This window comes from Callithrix jacchus, chromosome 8 (assembly GCF_049354715.1).
Source record: "Callithrix jacchus isolate 240 chromosome 8, calJac240_pri, whole genome shotgun sequence".
Lineage (NCBI taxonomy): Eukaryota > Metazoa > Chordata > Mammalia > Primates > Cebidae > Callithrix > Callithrix jacchus.
Window position 1 is genome coordinate 94,704,433 of NC_133509.1, and position 14,053 is coordinate 94,718,485.

The following is a 14,053-nucleotide window of genomic DNA, read 5'->3' on the forward strand; positions in this document are numbered from 1 at the left end:
CCAACTCTATCTTGCCCACATTTATATCGGTAGATAGCATAGTACCTGGTACTTAATAGATACTCCGTTAATATTTGTTTGTGGTTCTATTTGCTATGGAGTTCAGGAAGCCTTTTCTGGGACTGATTTTTGTAAAAGCCCTGGACAAGGTTAGAAGGAAATCATCAGCCATGCCCCTTTCTACATACTGACTAGGGAATGACATACAGATAAAAATAGTATACAACTAATTTATACAGATTCAAACATTCATCTGGAAAAAGCCTGCCAAAACTGGGGATGATTCTTCCTAAGCTTTACCCAGAAGAAATCTAAACAAGGAAAATTGCCCTACTCTGGAGAATCTTTCCAGTGATAGCAACTGAGCTAACAGAAAAGATTGTCAAATTAGACTTAGCACTCATCAGAGATACCTAGTATCAAACTTTACAAATAATTTCAAGGACACACAGGGCCCAGGACATGTTTAGTGCCTTCTCAGGACCTTCCTTCCCACATCACACACACCATTGAGCTTAGAATAAAAGATGAGATCTTCAAGTGCGATTCCATGAGGTGATCTAATACAGAGGGGAGTGTTTCATTTATTAAACATCTCCATTTTAAACTTGAAATCATGTGACATTTTATAGGGATCCATGCCTTATAATTCTATAGATTCTAGGTTTATTTATTATAGGTAGTCTTTAACCAAGGAGATCCACTAAGAGAATAAGGTAAATGAAGACCTTCTTCCTAGCACGTATCATTGCTTTATTTGACAGGATGTCCAGTTACCAGCATGCTTACAAGGAGATTAGACCTGGTCACCTGCTTTTCCACAGGAGTGTCCCTGCCCTACCTGTCTACCCTCTATCCCTCTTAAGTGAATGAATGGATAGATCATTCATTAAGAGATCAGCTGGTATAACAGCTATACTTAGTCAAACTTATTTATTATCAAAATCTAATATAGATAAATGAGAACTTATATAATATGAGAGATTCTACATATTATTGAATGAGCATTACTGATTATTTAATGACCAGTCCTTCTTTATTTTTATCCCTAAAATGTTATTTTCCATTGAATTTAGGTCGATCATTTTGCCATTAAGCTTATTCTAATCATTAATATTATAGTACCTTAATGTGACCATGCATTTAGCTGGGGAAAATATGAAGTCAGATTCTACTGAAAACATATTGTCTTCAAACTTCTGAACTCTCACTTCAAATTTTGTTTTTGAGAGATATTCTACATATACCAACATGGGCAGGCTGATAGCAGCATTAATTTCCACAAAGGGGCAGTCAGATTGCAAACTTTGCATTGATAAAGATTGATGGAAAGGAGAAAGCCTAGAAAAATTAGCAAAGGAGCAATATTTCAAATGAAGATATATGCAGCCCCTTACTGACCTACTTTAATATCCTTCAAAGCTATATCCTTGACAAAATATAATACATATCCTTGATTCTGGTGCAATGCTTTTTACTTAGCCATCCTGTCCAATAATGTAGATTTAGCAAATTGTTGTCTATAGTCTTGCTTCTAAAGGAAGAATCACAGAAACACAATTTAAAGATTAGTTATTTAATTCACCTTTATCGTCCCATTTGATCCCTGTGTCTAAATGATTCCCCTACCTGGCATCCAGCTACTCTGTCTACTTTTAAACATATAACTAATCACCTGAAACTGAAAATTACCCCAAGAATAGTCTATTGCTATTTCTTGTCCTCAGTGAGGGCACCAATCTAGGCACGACTATTATATGACTGCCTTAAGTGCTTATGCTGACATTGTAACACCCATTGGTATCCTGGTTAATGTTTAACAACTGGCTAAGAAGAAAAAAAAAATCCCTAATTAGTGACATTTACCAATTTCTGTAGTAGAATTTCTTCTGTTGTAGCCAACTTCAAGCTAACATGCCATCCCACAAAATCCCTAAAAATTGCCAATTGACTCTTTGTGAGCCAGTAGCAGCACACTACTGTAAAAAAAAAAATAATGTTGTATATTAAAAATGGGAAGCCATCAGCCCGCTCCCCCCAATTATGGACATATGAGTTTCCTTGATGTCTCTTTAAAAGTTCATGCCATCATTATCTTCTACAAATTTAATAGTCTATTTCCCATATTAACATTTTCTGTGAAAAACAGACATTTTGGTTAGGAATATTTCATTAGTGACTACTGTTATATTCGGTTTAATTTGAGAAAATAATGTAAGCCTTTTCAAATGTCTGTGATTACCGATCAGGCTTTGATTCCACAGATAGAAACTGCCTGTGGGTAAAAATGCACAATATTTCTATAAATGTACAGATTTTTCAAAGCCCTCCTTTATGATACTCCTTCCAAAATCAAAGTAGTAAAGATCAGTCATTTTAAAAATCGAATTCACTTCCAAATGATCTAAAATAGATAAATATTTTTACAGTTACTAGAAGAATTTGCTATATGTCCACTTGTAATTCCACAAAGGAATATAATTATGTCAATAACTTTGTTTTGTTACCTGAACTAGCAACACCCTTAGGCTGAGCTTGTTGGCTAAAGTTTGTCAGAAATAGCATTTTAGAAATAATTTTGCAAAAACTAAAATGTATTTGCAAACTTTCACCAGTGTTAAATGGAAGTTAATAAATAATGCGATGCAGTAGGGAAGACAAATTTTTTAACGTGAGAAATTGTTTTTCAGCTTAATATACTCCCAGAAAGTATATCAGGATGCAATCCACTCAGTATCACACATTCCTTTTTTTTAAGATAGTGTAATTAATTAATTAATTATGTACCTTTAAAACTTTTAGATTCTATTCACGTTTTGCACACTTCTTGGTCAATACACTGGAGGAATTAACCAAATATAATCTGAGTCCTAGAATAAATCATAATTCTGAGAAAAAATGTGGTCTTTTCTTACAAGTGCTGCTATATAGCCAATCTTCCATGTTAGACTGTTATCTTTGCCAGTCATGTATTTGAAATCTACAGTACACAGATCTGCCTTTATTCAAGAGTACAGAATACTGTTACTCAAACTGACTTCAGAGAATTCAATCATGAGCTACTTTCAATCTAACACTTATATATAATTACTTCAAATTAGTCTATCTTTGAAGATGTTGAGTCTAATCAAAGAATAACTTTTGAATAGGATATCACAGAACTGGAAAAACTTGATGTTATCTCTTCTCTCAGAGAGCTTACAGTGTATGGCAATCCAGTGAGTATGTTATTATTCTAATTTATTAGCTAATTTACTGGCAGTTGTATAAAATTTATATTGATATGGTCTGAGAAGGGGATTTAATTTTATGTTTCTGTATGCATAGCCAGTTATCCCAGCCCAAATTAATTGAATTCTTCCAACTGATTACAGTATAAACTGTCATTGTCATGGATTAACAAGAAAGTCTGTTTCAGGTTTCCACATTGTAATCCTTGAACTATTTTTCTATCCCTGTGTGAAAATTTTTATTTTTATTATTCTTTTTATTTTTACTTTTTTGTTTCAATGCACATATTTATTTGACTGGTCATATCAGAGACACAGTAGCAAAATTGATTACTTTTCTTTTTTTCAATATCACTGCATTCTTTTTTTTAATTGTACTTTAGGTTCTGGGGTACATGTGCAGATCATGCAGGATTGTTGCATAGTTACACACATGGCAATGTGGTTTGCTGCCTCCATTCCCCTGTCACCTACATCTGGCATTTCTCCCCATGTTATCCCTCCCTCACCTCCCTACTCCCCTGATGTCCCTCCCTTGGCCCCCCATAACAGACCCCAGGGTGTGATGCTCCCGTCCCAGTGTCCATGTGTTCTCATTGTTCCAACACCCGCCTACAAGTGAGAACATGTGGTGTTTGATTTTCTGTTCTTGTGTCAGTTTCTGAGAATGATGGTTTCCAGATTCATCCATGTCCTTACAAAGGATACAACTTCATCATTTTTTATGGCTGCATCATATTCCATGGTGTATATGTGCCACATTTTCGTTGTCCAGTCTATCGTTGATGGACATTTGGGTTAGTTCCAGTTCTTTGCTATTGTAAACAGTGCCGGTATGAACATACATGTGCATGTGTCTTTTTAATAGATTGATTTATAATCCTTTGGTTATATACCCATTAATGGGATTGCTGAGTCAAATGGAATTTCTATTTCTAGGTCCTTGAGGAAGCACCACACTGTCTTCCACAATGGTTGAACTCGTTTATACTCCTACCAACAGTGTAAAAGTGTTCCTATTTCTCCAGGTCCTCTCCAGCATCTGTTGTCTCCAGATGTGTTAATGATTGCCATTCTAACTGGCATAAGATGGTATCTCAGTGTGTTTTTGATTTACATTTCTCTAATAATCAGTGATGATGAGCATTTTTTTCATATGGTTATTGGCCTCATATAAGTCTTCTTTTGAAAAGTGGCTGTTCATACCTCTTGCCCGCTTTTGGATGGGTTTGTTCGTTTTTTTCTTGTAAATCTGTTTTAGTTTTTTGTAGATTCTGGATGTTAGCCCTTTGTCAGATGGGTAGATTGCAAAAAAATTTTTTTCCCATTCTGTTGGTTGCTGGTTTACTCTAATGATTGTTTCTTTTGCTGTACAGAAGCTCTGGAGTTGAATTAGGTCCCATTTGTCTATTTTGGCTTTTGTTGCCCATGCTTTCAATGTTTTAGTCATGAAGTCCTGGCCTATGCCTATGTCTTGAATGGTTTTGCCTACGTTTTCTTCGAGGGTTTTTATGGCATTAGGTCTTATGTTTAAGTCTTTAATCCATTTGGAGTTAATTTTGGTATAAAGTGACAGGAAGGGGTCCAGTTTCTGCTTCCTGCACATGACTAGCCAGTTTTCCCAACACTATTTATTAAACAGAGAATCCTTTCCCCATTGCTTGTATTTCTCAGATTTGTCAATGATTATATGGTTGTAGATGTGTGGCATTGCCTGCACGGCCTCTGTTCTGTTCCATTGGTCTATATCTCTGTTTGGTACCAGTACCATGCTGTTTTGATTACTGTAGCCTTGTAGTATAGTTTGAAATCTAGTAGCATGATGCCTCCAGCTTTATTCTCCTTGCTTAGGATTGTCTTGGGTATGCAGGCCCTCTTTTGGTTCCATATGAAGTTTAAGGTGGTTTTTTCCAGTTTTGTGAAAAAGGTCATTGGTAGCTTGATGGGGATAGCATTGAATCCATAAATTACTTGGGGCAGTATGGCCATTTTCACGATATTGATTCTTCCTAACCATGAGCATAGAATGTTTTTCCATCTGTTTGTGTCCTCTTATTTCCTTGAGCAGTGGTTTGTAGTTCTCCTTGAAGAGGTCCTTTACATCCTTTGTTAGTTGTATTCCTAGGTATTTTATTCTCTTTGTAGCAATTTTGAATGGGAGTTTGCTCATGATTTGGCTTTCTGTTAGGCTGTTATTGGTGTATAGGAATGCTTGTGGTTTCTGCACATTGATTTTGTATCCTGAGACTTTGCTGAAGTTGCTTATCAGTTTAAGGAGATTTTGGAGTGAGATGATAGGGTCTTCTTTTTTTTTTTTTAAGAGAGAAAAAAAGAAAAAAGAATTAAAAGAAGAAGAAGAATGAAAGAGAGAAAGAGGAAGAGAAAGAGGGAGAGAGAACAGGAGTGTTGCTTTATTGCCCAGGCTAGAATGCAGTCTAAAAATGGGTATTGAAAACCTCTTTTATGCCAATAATTGTGCTTAACAATGGAGACAGGAAAGAATAAGGGAGGAAAATAACAAGCAGCGAACCAATATTTCATTTAAACCTGTGAAATGCTATGCAATTACTGAAGAATGATTTACTTCCAATGATGTAGTCACTTTTAGAGTAGGTGTGATGTGGTACTGATAAGAATGTATGTTTTGTGTATTTGGGGTGGAGAGTTCTATAAATGTTTATTAAGTTTACTTGTTCCAGGTTTGAGTTCAAGTTCTGGATATACTTGTTAATTTTCTGTCTCATTGATCTGTCTAATATTGACAATATGATGTTAAAGTCTCCCACTATTATTGTGTGGGAGTCTAAGTCTCTTAATAAGTCATTAAGAACTTGTCTTATGTATCTGGGTGCTCCTGTATTAGGTGCGTATATATTTAGGATCATTAGCTCTTCTTGTTGCATTGATTCTTTTAGCATTATGTAATGTCCTTCTTTGCCTCTTTTGATCTTTGTTGCTTTAAAGTCTATTTTATCAGAGGAGAGAATTGCAACTCCTGCTATTTATTTATTTTTGCTCTCCATTTGGTTGGTAAATCTTCCTCCATCCCTTTGTTTTGAGTCTTTGTGTATTCTTGCATGTGAGATGGGTCTGGATGCAGCATACCGATAGGTTTTGGCTCTTTATCCAATTTGCCTGTCTGTGTCTTTTGATTGGGGGATTTAGTCGATTTAAATTTAGGATTAATATTGATATATGTGAGTTTAATACTGCCATTTGATGCTAACTGGCTGTTTTGCCCATTAGTTGATGTAAATTCTTCATTATGTTGATGCTCTTTACTTTTTGGTATATTTCCTGAAAGGCTGATACTGGTTGTTCCTTTCTATGTGTAGTGCTTCTTTCAGAAGCTCTTGTAAAGCAAGGCCTGGTGGTGATGAAATGTCTAAGTACTTGCTTGTTCACAAAAGATTTTATTTTTCCTTCACTTGTCAAGCTTAGTTTTGCTGGATATAAAATTCTGGGTTGAAAGTTCTTTTCTTTAAGGATGTTGAATATTGGCCCCCACTCTTCTGGCTTGTAGGGTTTCTGCTGGGAGATCTGCTGTGAGTCTGATAGGCTTCCCTTTGTGGGTAACCTGGCCTTTCTCTCTGGCTGCCCTTAGCATTTTATCCTTAATTTCAACCCTCATACATCTGATGATTATGTGCCTTGGGGTTGCTCTTCTTGAGGAATATCTTTGTGATGTTCTCTGTATTACCTGGAGTTGAATATTGTCCTGCCTTGCTAGGTTGGGAAAGTTTTCCTGTATAATATCCCAAAGAGTATTTTTTCCAGCTTGGATTCATTCTCTTCGTCACATTCAGGTGCACCTATCAAATGTAGATTAGGTTTTTTCACATAGTCGCATATTACTTAGAGACTTTGCTCATTCCTTTTTATCTTTTTCTCTCTAATCTTGTCTTCTCGTTTTATTTCATTGAGTTGGTCTTCGACCTCTGATATCCTTTCTTATGCTTGATCAATTCAACTGTTACGACTTCTGCATTACTTTGCAAAGTTCTCGTGTTGTGTTTTTCAGCTCCATTAATTCATTTATATTCCCCTCTAAATTGTCTATTCTCGTTAGCATTTCATCAAATCTTTTTTCAAGGTTCTTAGTCTCTTTGCATTGGGTTATAACATGTTCTTTTAGCTCACAGAAGTTTCTTATTATCCACCTTCTGAAGCCTGATTCTGACAATTCACACGCATTCTCCATCAGGCCTTGTTCCCTTGCTGTTGAGGAGCTACGATCCAGAAGGAGGAGAGGCATTCTGATTTTGGACGTTTTCAGCCTTTTTCCGCTGGTTCCTGCCCATCTTTGTGGATTTACCCACCTGTCATCTTTGTAATTGCTGACTTTCAGATTGGGACTCTGAGTGGATGTCCAGTTTGTTGGTGGTGATATTATTTCTGTTTCTTTGTTTTCCTTCGGCAGACACCCCTCCCCCACAGAGCTGGACCTTCCTGGGTTCAGCTGTGCTTGCTGTGAAACTCTCAACTGTCAGTGTTTCCAATTGCTCTTTTTTTGTGGGGGTGGGACCAGCTGAGCCCGATCACCTGGCTCCCCACCTCAGAGCCCCCTTTTTTTCTTTTCCTAATTGAACGGTCAATTCTCTCCCAGGTGTCCCAGTCACCTGCCAAAAAGGCGCTGGGATCTATGCAATTTCCCTTGTGGCGACCGTGCCGGCTGAAACAGCAGCACTGAGATTCGTGGCGCTTTTCTGCCCAGGAATCTCCTGGTCTGGCTCCCAGCTTCAGTCCCCCTCCCAATCAGCTGAATGGGTGACTCTGCCTTCTCGGAGCTCCAAACACCAACTAAAAGGGCACCCAGTGCTGCATACTCCACACTGAGAACTGCCACGTTGGGACACCAGCAAAACAGCTGCGCCAGCCAAAAGAGTCACGCTGGCGACCCATGGGGCTCCTCCACTGGGATTCTCCTGGTCCGTAAGCAACAAAAATTCATCTGGAAGTCTGGCGACCACTCACTCCCTGTGCCTTCACTGGGAGCTGCAACCCTGAGTTGCTGCTAGATGGCCATCTTGGATCTCTCTTGATGATAGGGTCTTCTAAATATACAATCATGTCGTCTGCAAATAGAGACAATTTGACTTCCTCCTTTCCTAATTGAATACCCTTTATTTTTTTTTCTTGCCTAACTTTTCTGGCTAGAACTTCCAATACTATATGGAATAGGAGTGGTGAGACAGGGCATCCTTGTCTAGCCAGATTTCAAAGGAAATGCTTCCAGTTTTTGTCCATTCAGTATGATATTGGCTGTAGGTTTGTCATAAATAGCTTTTGTTGTTTTGAGGTTCCCTTGATACCTAGTTTATTGAGAGCTTTTAGCATAAAGGGCTGTTGAATTTTGTTGAAGGCCTTCTCTGCATCTGTTGATTATGTGGTGGATTATGTTTATAGATTTGCATATGTTGAACCAGCCTTGCTTTCCTGGAATGCAGCCTACTTGATCATGATGCATAAGCTTTTTGATGTGCTGTTACAATTGGTTTTCCAGTAGTTTATTGAAAATTTTTGCATCTATGTTAATCATGGATATTGGCCTTAAGTTTTCTTACTTTGTGGAGTCTCTGCTTGGTTTTGGTATTAGGATGATGTTGGTCTCATAAAATGATTTGGGGGGGCCAGGCACAGTGGCTCACCTCTATACTCCCAGCACTTTGGGAAGCCAAGGCTGATGGATCACGAGGTCAAGAGATTAAGACCATCCTGGTCAACATGGTGAAACCCTGTCTCTGCTAAAAAATACAAAAATTAGCTGGGCATGATGGTGTATGCCTGTAGGCCCAGCTACTTGGGAGGCTGAGGCAGGAGAATTGCTTGAACCCAGGAGGCAGAGGTTGCAGTGAGCCGAGATCGCACCATTGCACTCCAGCTTGGGGAACAAGAGTGAAACTCCATCTCAAAAAACAAACAAACAAAACGATTAAGGAAGGATTCCCTCTTTTTGTATTGTTTTGGAATAATTTCAGAAGGAATGGTACCAGCTCCTCTTTGTATGTCTGGTAGAATTCAGCTGTGAACCGTTCTGGATCTGGACTTTTCTTGGTTGGTAGGCTATTAATTGCTGCCTCAGCTTCAGCCCTTGTTTTTGGTCTATTCAAGGTTTCAAGTTCTTCCTGGTTTAGGTTTGGGAGGGTGCAAGTGTCCAGGATTTATCCATTTCTTCCAGGTTTACCGGTTTATGTGCATAGAGTTGTTTGTAGTGATCTCTCATTGTAGTTTGTTTTTCTGAGGAGTCAGTGGTGATATCCCCTTTATCGTTTTTAATTGCATATATTTGACTCTTCTCCCTTTTCTGTTTTATTAATCTTGCTAGTGGTCTATTTTGTTGATCTTTTCCAAAAACCAGCTCCTGGATTTATTTTTTTTGAAGGGTTTTTTGTGTCTCTATCTCCTTCAGTTCTGCTCTGATCTTTGTTATTTCTTGTCTTCTGCTAGCTTTTGAGTTTTTTTGATCTTGTTCCTCTAGCTCTTTCAATTTTGATGATAGGGTGTCAATTTAAGATCTTTCCTTGCTTCTGATGTGGGCATTTATTGCTATAAATTTCCCTCTAGACACTGCTTTAAATGTGTCCCAGAGATTCTGGTACATTGTGTCTTCATTCTTGTTGGTTTCAAAGAACGTCTTTATTTCTGCCTTCATTTCATTGTTTATCCAGTCAACATTCAGGAGCCAGTGGTTCAGTTTCCATGAAGCTGTGCGGTTCTGAGTTAGTTTCTTAATTCTGAGTTCTAATTTGATTGCCCTGTGGTCTGAGAGACTGTTTGTTATGATTTCCATTCTTTTACATTTTCTGAGGAGTGGTTTACTTCCAATTATGTGGTCAATTTTAGAGTAGGTGCCATGCAGTGCAGAGAAGAATGTATATTCTGTGGATTTGGGGTGAAGATTTCTGTAGATATCTATTAGGTCCACTTGGTCCAGATCTGATTTCTCAAGTCCCGGATATCCTTGTTAATATTGATCTGTCTAATATTGACAGTGGAGTGTTAAAGTTTCCCACTATTGTTGTGTGGGAGTCAAAGTCTCTTTGTAGGTCATTAGGAACTTGGATTATGTACCTGGGTGCTCCTGTATTGCGTGCATATATATTTAGGATCATTAGCTTTTCTTGATGCATTGTTCCTTTTACCATTAGGTAATGCCCTTCTTTGTCTCTTTTGAACTTTGTTGATTTCAAGTCCATTTTATGAGAGACTCAGATTGCAACTCCTGCTTTTTTTTGCTCTCCATTTGTTTGATAAATCTTCCTCCACCCCTTTATCTTGAGCCTATGGGTGTCCTAGCACATGAGATGGGTTTCCTGAATAAAGCCCACCAATGGGTCTTAACTTTTTATCCAATTTGCCAGGCTATATCAAATTTGTCATTTGATTGGGGAATTTAGCCCTTTTATGTTTAAGGTTACTATTGTTATTTGTGAACTTGATCCTGCCATTTGGATGCCATTAGTTGATGCATTTTTTTTCATTGTGTCAATGGTCTTTACCATTTGGTACGTTTTTGGAGTGGCTGGTACTGGTTGTTCCTTTCCTTGTTTAGTGCTTCTTTCAGGAGCTCTTGTAAGGCAGGCCTGGTGGTGACAAAATCTCTCAGCAATTGCTGTCCATTAAGGATTTTCTTTCTCCTTCACTTATAAAGCTTAGTTTGGCTGGAAATGAAATTCTAGGTTGAAAGTTCTTTTCTTTAAGGATGTTGAATATTGGCCCCCACTCTCTTCTGGCTTGTAGGGTTTCTGTGGAGAGATGCACTGTGAGTCTGATGGGCTTCCCTTTGGGGGGTAACCTCACCTTTCTCTCTGGCTGCACTTAGAATTTTTTCCTTCATTTCAACTCTGGTGAATCTGACAATTATATGCCTTGGGGTTGCTCTTCTTGAGGAGTATTTTTGTGGTGTTCTCTGTATTTCCTGGACTTGAATGGTGGCCTGGCTTTCTAGGTTGGGGAAGTTCTCTTGGATAATATCCTGAGGAGTGTTTTCCAGCTTGGATTTATTCTCTCCATTACATTCAGGTATACCCATCAAACGTAGATTAGGTCTTTTCACATAATACCATATTTCTTGGAGGCTTTGTTCATTTCTTTTCACTCCTTTTTCTGTATTCTTGCCTTCTTGTTTCATTTCATTGAGCTGATCTTCAGTCTCTGATATCCTTTCTTCTGCTTGGTCAATTCAGCAATTGAAACTCGTGTATGCTTCATGAAGTTCTCGTGATGTGTTTTTAGCTCCATCAAGTCATTTGTATTCTTCTTTAAGCTGTTTATTCGATATAGCATCTGATCTAACCTTTTTTCTAGGTTCTTAGTTTCTTTGCATTGGGTTAGCACATGTTCTTTTAGCTCTGAGAAGTTTGTTATTACCCACCTTCTAAGGCCTGTTTCTGTCAATTCATCAGATTTATTCTCCATCCATCTTTGTTCAAGAAAAGGCATTCTGGTTTTTGGTGTTTTCTTCCTCTTTGTGCTGGTTTCTTCCCATCTTAGTGGCTTTATCTACTTGTGATCTTTGTAGTTGGTGACTTTTGGATGGTGTCTCTAAGTGGATGTCATTTTTGATGATAATGAAGTTATTTCTCTCTGTTTCTTAGTTTTCCTTCTAACAGTCAGGCCCCTCTGCTGCAGGACTGCTGGAGGTCCACTCCAGACCCTGCTTGCCTGGGGATCACCTGGGTGTGGGGGCTGCAGAACAGTAAGAGTTGCTGCCAGTTTCTTCTTCTGTTATCTTCATCCCAGAAGGGTACCTGCCAGATGTCGGCCTGAGCTCTCCTTTATGTCTCTTTGTGTATACGGGGGTCAGGGAGCTGCTTGTGGAGACAGTCTGTCCCTTCTAGGAGCTCAAGTACTGCACTGAGTGCTCCATTTTTCCCCGCAGAGATGCTGGGCAGGTACTTTTAAGTCTGCTGCCGTGGAACTCATAACCACCTCTTTTCCCAGGTGTTCTGTCATAGGAAGGTTGGCTTTATTTATAAGTTCCTGTTGTGCTGCTGCCTTTTATCATAGATGCCCTGCCCCACACAGAGTAGTCTTGTCATAGTGTCTGCCAGCAGAAATGTTGCTGAGCTGCCGCAGGCTTGCCCAGCTGCTGTGTGAACTACCTTGTTAGTGGCAGACTGCCTTGGTAGTGGTGGTCGCCCTTCTCCTCACTGAGCTGGACTGTCCTGGGTCAAGGTGTGCTTGCTGAGAAACTCTCAATCCAGAGTGTTTCAGATTTCTTGTTTTGTGGGGGTGGTACCCGCTGAGCCAGATTGCCTGGCTCCCTGTCTCTTCCCCCTCCCTTTCAGTTGAATGGGTGGCTCTGTCTCCTAGGCATTCCAAGCACCAGTTGAAATGGCTGCCCAGATTTGTGTGAGTTTCTGTGTGCCAACCTGGCACTGGCTGAAACCGCCATGCTGAAAACTCATGGCGCTTTTCAGCCTGGGAATCTCATGGTCTGTGGGCAGTGAAAATTTGTTTGGAAATGCAGTGGGCACTCACCTTCTGCACTATTGTTGCTGGGAACTGCACTCCGGAGCTGTTCCTATTCAGCCATCTTGGATCCTCCACTCCCCTGTGTCAATATTATACTGTGTTAATTATTAACATTTTGTAGTAAGCCTTGATGTCTGGTAGAATAAGCATCTGTAATTCTTCCTCTTTTACCTCTTTCACCTCTTTCTTTTTCTTATTGTTTCTTTTTCTCTTCACAACTTTGGCTATTCTTGGCCTTCTACACTTTTATATAAATTTTAGGAACCAATTTCTCAAGTTACTTTGAGAATCTTGTTGATATTTTATTATGAATGGCATTCAATTTACAAATTAATTTGGGGTGAAATTTGCAACCTTTCGTGTTGGAATCTTTAAGGGGACCCAATAAGTAGCACCCTTGTTCAACTAATTTCTAAACAAATTGAGAAATATGACAATAGAGAGGCAAAAATATCAGCTTAGCTTAGTGAGAAGTCAAAGGGGTGTGTTATCAGATCTCAGAAATAGTCAATCATGATCACCTAGAAACAGAAAATACTATGCTGAGCTTTTTCCATATAGAGGAGAGCTTCTCTTGGGGAGCAGAACACATTCTTCCAGAACACTCTTTTCCCAGGAAGGGAGTTAAATCACTTCACTTCTCCCAATAGAGAGAAAATGAAGGGTGGCCTCAGGAAGGCTACATCACAGAGGTACTTCCACCAAGAAGGAAAGAGTAATAATCAGTATCCCCTAATTTTTATAGTATTCAACCTTCCCATTCATAAACATCCATATCACCCCTTTATTTCATGTCTTTGAATATTTATAATTTTCTCAATAAAGATTTTAATCATCTTTGGTTAGATTTATTTGCTTATTTGTTTTAATTTACTGTTTAATTTATTTGTTTTAATTGCTTTTTAAAATAGTGTCTTTTTATATTTTCCTAATTGTTTGTTGCTGGAGTATATAAATTCTAATTTTTGTATATTGCTTTTTATCTAGGAACCTTGCTGAACCCTCTTAATGCTAATGGTTTGTAAATTTTTGGGGGTTTTCTCTACAGACTTATCTGCAAATATGGCTATTATTTCTTTCCAATTCTCATATTTTTAATTTCCCTTATTTCTCTTAGTGTGCTATCTAGGACCTCTAGCATAGTGTTGAATTAGAAGTACTGATAATAAGTTACTAACTACAAAAGAATGCTTTGAAGTTGTCGCTACTTAATATGAAGTTTGCAGTAGGTTATGGGAAGATAACCTTTAAAAATTTAAGAAAATTCTTTTCTACTTGTTTTGGTAGAAACCGTTTTCTACTTGTTTTGTCTCGAGTGGACATTTTCCTTGTCAGTAATTGGTAAT

General features: G+C 38.4%; 2 protein-coding genes across 21 annotated transcripts in view; one reads left to right on the top strand and one right to left on the bottom strand.

Moving 5' to 3' along the window:
• The window catches only part of RTN1 (reticulon 1), a 495,935-nt gene that overhangs the window by 426,513 nt on the left and 55,369 nt on the right, over positions 1 to 14,053 (bottom strand). For 4 of the 11 annotated variants that reach the window (XM_078335059.1, XM_078335051.1, XM_078335055.1 and 1 more), the window contains one exon: positions 12,714 to 12,786. The exons of the other annotated variants lie outside the window; for them this stretch is intronic. The gene's annotated coding sequence lies outside the window, so the exon portion shown is untranslated. The remainder of the gene's footprint in view (positions 1 to 12,713; positions 12,787 to 14,053) is intronic. 11 annotated transcript variants of the gene reach the window in all.
• Positions 1 to 14,053, top strand: part of LRRC9 (leucine rich repeat containing 9) — a 142,023-nt gene that overhangs the window by 96,547 nt on the left and 31,423 nt on the right. For 9 of the 10 annotated variants that reach the window (XM_078335045.1, XM_035262027.3, XM_035262028.3 and 6 more), the window contains one exon: positions 3,150 to 3,218. In XM_078335045.1, coding sequence (XP_078191171.1) covers positions 3,150 to 3,218 — 69 coding nt within the window. Of the gene's footprint in view, positions 1 to 3,149; positions 3,223 to 14,053 lie in introns of all 10 variants that reach the window. The other variant, XM_078335047.1, reaches the window with a different exon arrangement.